Source organism: Lissotriton helveticus, chromosome 12 (genome assembly GCF_964261635.1).
Source record: "Lissotriton helveticus chromosome 12, aLisHel1.1, whole genome shotgun sequence".
In the NCBI taxonomy this organism is placed as follows: Eukaryota; Metazoa; Chordata; class Amphibia; order Caudata; family Salamandridae; genus Lissotriton; species Lissotriton helveticus.
Window position 1 is genome coordinate 307090695 of NC_136073.1, and position 6000 is coordinate 307096694.

The 6000-nt window shown below is 45.8% G+C and overlaps 1 protein-coding gene across 1 annotated transcript in view; it reads left to right on the forward strand.

Moving 5' to 3' along the window:
* The window catches only part of UBA2 (ubiquitin like modifier activating enzyme 2), a 184051-nt gene extending 182459 nt beyond the window's left edge, over nt 1-1592 (forward strand). Inside the window, exon 17 of the mRNA XM_078671223.1 lies at nt 707-1592. Coding sequence (XP_078527349.1) covers nt 707-897 — 191 coding nt within the window. The 3' untranslated portion in view covers nt 898-1592. The remainder of the gene's footprint in view (nt 1-706) is intronic.
* The last annotated feature ends 4408 nt before the right edge of the window (nt 1593-6000 follow it).

The following is a 6000-nucleotide window of genomic DNA, read 5'->3' on the forward strand; positions in this document are numbered from 1 at the left end:
TTGCAGAAGCCTGTTTGCCAATCATCTAGTAGGCAGTGGTCTACAGTATTGATGTAATTCCCGAGGAGGGTTCTGGAGCTGGTTTACCTCCTTTTATTCAGATGTGAGGAATTTCCTTGATGGATCCGTTACCTTTGTTGAGAATGAGACGTGCCCCAAAGTTTCTTGTACAATGGCTGAGCACCATGATCTCCCGGCTTTCTAAGCAGCTAAGACCTTCAGTTCTATACACATATGCCATTTGTTAACAGATTCTGCTCATCCGATTCATACCAACTTGTGAACCAATTAATCTGATTGTCTAAATCGGTTTCGTTCCTTTTGCCATTTGAATCTCCTTTACTTCAGCCAGTGCCCCCTTCTTTTGAGAAAAGTACCTCCTCTTCAACTCCTCCTTTCAGTCACAAAGTAACTGGCAATGCCTGAAGAGCTGATGCATGATCTGGGAACCTGTTTTGCTGGGTGCTGGCACTTTTTGATTATGCCCATGCGGAAACTCCCGCTTTCCGATCCTCTGAGTACATTTTCAAACTTAAAATTCGACTGTTCTAATGTGAGCAAGTCATTTAGGAGTGCAAAACAATAGTTGCTGCATTTGTGATACAAGTCCGACTATGAATCAGATTTTTATTGCAGAAATGCACTTAGAAAATTGTATGTCGGTTTTCTCCCACACAAGCAGTATAATGTTTTTGTTTTTTTACAGCACAAGATCAGAATGACTTGTTAATACTGGATTCAGATGAAGAAGGTCCATCTCCAAGAAATTCTGAAGTAACTTTGGAAAGTGGAGTTCTTAAAAGAAAATTTGAAGATCAAGATACTTCCGATACCAAAAGAATGCGCACGGAGCTGGCAAATACAGATGATGATGAGGATATTATAGAATTAGATTGAACAAAAATGCTGTTTGGGAAGCATAATATTTTCTAGTGAATTATGTGAATGTTGCTTGGGTGTGTTAAATGTCCAGAATAAAACTGGCATTTGCGTTCACAGATCTTCGCCACTGGTTTAGACGATGCACCTGTAATAGATATTAATGCAACACATGCATTCATCTGGAGTGGAACTTTTTTTTTTGCAGTACACATTGAATGTTACAAGTAGTTTAAAGCTTGTTAATTTATTAGACAAGTGTTTGAAATTCTACCATGGACTGCAAAGGGAATCTTATCTTTGTAGTTTTCCTTTTGAAAACCATGTAGTTATAAGTTCTGTGGTATGACATGCCTTCCTGTGTTTATAGGCCTTAGATCGTTTGTGGCTAGAAAGAAGCTCTTCTGGGCTCAGACCTAACATTTTTACACACCCTCAACTAATTTGAAATGGGAAGTGTTTCCACAAGCATAATGTGCTTTGTTTAAATTCTTTAAACATCAGGTAGCACTTTGTACATTACTGTAAAGCAATGTTCATTTTTTCAATATTTTCTGCTTGTATTGCCTGGCATGCCATTGTAAGAGGCACATTTGTGTAATGCTACATTTTCCGGTTATTTATACTTGGTGTTTTATAAAACTCAAATGTTGCTACTACTACTATACTGTACCTCAACTGGACCAAATAAATGGCATCTGAAAGATTTGTTATATTTGCCTACATGTTTGGTTTATGCATTTTAGGGTACATTCAAAGTTAGGCACATTTAACTAATATTTGCCTTTTAAATACATTTAAAGGCTAGGATATCATTAAACATAAGTTTGCCTATGGTGAGATCAATTAACTACTTGTTTCTTACTTCCCGCCCTCAACACGCACATCAGTTCCCCAACTGAACCCCAATTTTTATTTTCTTGATCAGATTTCATAGTTATCGATGAACTCCAGGAGAATTGCGTAGTCAAGACTCTTTATCTACCCTTTCCTCCTGTGAAGCAATGGGTAACATCTTATTTATTTGACACTTTTATTCAATGTTGCACACTTAACCTGATGACTGCTATGGGACCTGAGTGTCCGTGTTAAGGTTTTAATTTTTTTCCCTGTCTGTTTCTTTTGGGGGGGGGGGGGGGGGTTCCCCTTATGGAGCGACTCAACACCAAAATTAGCTTGGAGGGACAGAACACTTTACATATATTCAATACACATCCAAGGCTTTGCTACCATTTCTAAAGTCACTGTTTTATATTGTTTATTTTGCTGAATTATGAGCTATGCAGAGATTATTTTGGCTATTTCAAACTGTTCTGGCATGTATTGCCTGGTGTGCTTCTCCCCCACAAGACAACCCAACCATCTTGAGGCCTTATTTGACATAAAACAGCAAACTCCTATAACGCAGTAAACACCACCCAATCATTACACCTACAGAATTTGCCACTAGAAGGAGATCACAACATTAAATGGCTCACACTGCCCAGCAGGGTCTCACAGCAGTCTCGCTGAAATTATAGTAAGCAGTAAAATGCTTAACTTCGCTTGGAAATGCTTACAACTGCCACAGTGTTAGTCTGTTCTCATTACTTGAAAAGAATCAAACTTCAGCCATTCAGGAAACAGCTCCGAGTACACCGTTCTCCTCGGCTGCCACCATACTTCCAACTTTTTACTGCATCCTGTGTAAAGGGAGTAACCCTGAGCTCTGCTCAGTTCTTCTCTCAGAAAGAGGTTTAGCTAAACTTTTGACTTAAGATAGACTCTGCTCCAGACAACATCAAACTGCAACAATATTTTGGTGTTTCTTTGGGCACAAAAATTAAATATTACCCCCAGGGAAAACTTTGCAAGAGGACATTGCGAATTTGGCTTCAGAAACTAATGGCCAGGAATACCCTCTCTTCAGATGATTAGAAGAAAGGTATATCAAAAGCTTTCAAAAAGACCCACAACAGAGAATGTCCTTTGGCGAGAGATGCATCTGAAGAACCTCTCAAAATGGTACACAAACAGCATGAAAGAAGGCCTTCAGGGGAGCAAAGTTCATGGAACATCATAACAAAAAAAGAATCCCCTTCAAGGCCAGAAAGACTTGGTTTTGCAGCGTGACTCTTTCTGGATTCACTATGCTACGCATTATTCCCCGGTCTGTTGGTTGGGTCCGGAATCGTAGTCTTTTCTTTGTTTTGATTTTTATTTTATTTTCGTAGCCCAGGTGGGCGTCGACGTCCCACCTTGTGGTGTATTTCCGGTGACGTCGGCACACTTCCTGCGGAAGCTCCCACTCTGGGGCGCCATCTTCAGATTCTTTTTTCCGCGGTTGGGTCTGGATCGTTCCTGAAAGGGCTCCTGACATTTTGGGAGAAATAAGAAAAATATGCATTTTTGGACGAAAAGATATTGGAAAAAACGACAGGAGACTACACCATCGAAGAGGATGATGAAGGAGAAGGAGAACTTCGACGTCCATCGGAGAATGCACGCTCAGGGGGCCCCCTGAACGCAAGAGATTGACAATACTCCTTTCAAATTCTGCCGTAACTGCCACCACAAGTACGCGCAGAAGGACCAGCACCTTTGCCTACCGGTCGACCACGAGAGCAAGGACTGCAACGCCTGCTCCGCCTTCACGCCGAAGACTCTTAGAGTTAGAGCGAGGCAGAGGGTAGCCAACGCCAGCATGCAGGGCAAGGGCCAGCCACCGACCCTTCTAGACCTGGGGCTTTCGTCAGACGAAGAGTACAACGTCACCGGCAAAGACGAAGGCTACACGGCCGTAGAGACCGATAATAAGAAGACTCCTAAGAAGGTAGGAGACTCTAAGGCCCCTAAAGCCCAGAGAGAACCAGACTCTCGATAAAACGAGGGCAAGTCCCCGAAAGTGCCGACGCCGAAAGCTTCGGCATCCGCAGCTACACCCAGGCCCAGCGGATCCTCTGAGAAGGACTCCCAGGCGCCGAAAGCTGGAGAACAGCAGAAGACGTCGAAAAACGTCCCCGAAAAGGAACGTTCGACGCCTAGGGAAAAGGACTGACAAAGGACCCGAAAGCCAGCTCGGCGCCAACACCTTCGACGCCGAAGGTCTGCTCGGCGCCGACCTATCCGCCGAAAAGAACGGCCGAACCATTCGATGCAGAACACGCTGCAGAAATGGAAAAAAAGAGACGGCTTGAGGCCGAAATGGAGAACATCCTGCAGCGGAAGAAAGAATTCGACGCCAGGGTGAAGGACTTCATGATCCCGACGAAACCCAAGCCACAGGTTGTCGAGATAACGGAGGAGGAGGACTACGACGTCGAAGGACAGTTGGGGAGCCCCGAGGGGTTCGATGATCCAGAAGAAGAAGCCTCCTACTACGAAGATGAAGGGGACGACGACCGCAGGACGTTCCTCGGGTCTACATCCTCGGAGACTCAAGAGATAGAATGGCAAGACGTCGACACCGAGAGCCCGGAAGAGAGCGTCGACACGTATCCTTCGAGACCCTCGCCACCTGAGGACATTGGGGTTTACAACACAGTCATCAGAAATGCAGCAACAGCTTTCGGGGTAAAACTCGACTAAGAGAAGCAGAAGGCTGATTTCCTTTTAGAGACACTGCTCCCCACACAAACCAGGAGCCAGTACCTACCCATGCTCGAAAGCGTCATGGCGCAGGGGAAAGAGGCTTTCAAGGAGCCTGCAAAGCCGTCACACCCAGGACGGAGAAAAAGTATAAGCACTCCTCCAAGGATCCACCCTACATTAGGGGCTCGGTCTCAGCACACTCCATCATCGCAGCCACGGCAAGGAAGAAGGCCAATGTGCCAACTACTTCTGGGCCACCCCCAGACAAGGAAAGCAGGAGGATGGACCTGGTTGGGAGGAGGATCGAACGGAATGCCGCAATGCACTGGCGCATGGCAAATTCCAACTCACTGCTCAACAGACACCAGTACCAGGTCCTAGAAGAACTGGGCCAGTTAATAAAGCACATCCCTCAGGAATACAAGCAAAGGGCTGAACACCTTGTGGAGGAGGGGAACAATGTGGCAAATACTTGCCTCAAAACTGCCCTGGACGGAGCAGACACCTCCAGCAGACTCATGATGATGGGCATCACTGAAAGAAGGCAAGCCTGGCTCAGGATTTCAGGCTTCAACCCGGAGGTGCAACACAGCATCCTGAACAGCCCGTTCAACGGAGAGACATTGTTCGGGGCCCCAGTGGATGAGAAGCTCAGCCAACTAAAGAAAGAAAGACTGCAAGATCCATGGGGGCATTGCAGTTCAGAGGTACGAAAAGAGGCACCCCGTCACGAAGACCTAACGGGAGGGGAGGAAACCAGCCAGGAACATCACACCAGGCGTTCCAACAGTCCCACCAGGTCGACACCCAGACACAGCAGGGGCAACAAAAGCAGTCCTGGCAGTACCAACCAAGAGGCCGGTCCTTTCGCGGGAGAGGGAATGGACGTGGACAAAATAAGAGAGGGGGACAACAACCCCCCTCTAAGTGCCTTAATCAAGCTCATGTGCACACCCATGCAAAAACTCCCAGGGTGGAGCACGGATATAACAGACAGGAGTTACGCGAAATAAACACCTGCGAGCATGTAAGACCAGTGGGAGGAAGACTAAAGCACTTCTTCCAGGAGTGGAAGAGAATAACCTCAGACAAATGGGTACTCAACATCATACAGTTCGGATACTGCATAGAGTTGGAAAGGAAACCACCAAACAGAAAGCCGAAAAGGAGGACGCTAGCAAAGAGAGAACTAGAGCTACTCCAAAAGGAAGCAAAAGAGCTCCTGCAGAAGCAGGCCATAGAACAGGTACCTTAAAGAGAAAGGAACTGGGGAGTGTACTCAACCTACTTCCTGGTACCAAAAGTAGACGAAACTATGAGACCCATCCTGGACCTAAGGTTCTTAAACAAATTCATAAGAACACAAAAATTCAAAATGACCTCCTCGCAAGAGGTACTTCCTCAATTACAAGGCGGAGACTTCATGGTCACCATAGACCTCAAAGATGCCTACCTGCACATCCCAATGAACAGAGGGCACAAACATCTGCTCAGATTCATCATTGACAAAAACCACTACCAGTTCACAACCCTGGCGTTCGGGCTCAAATC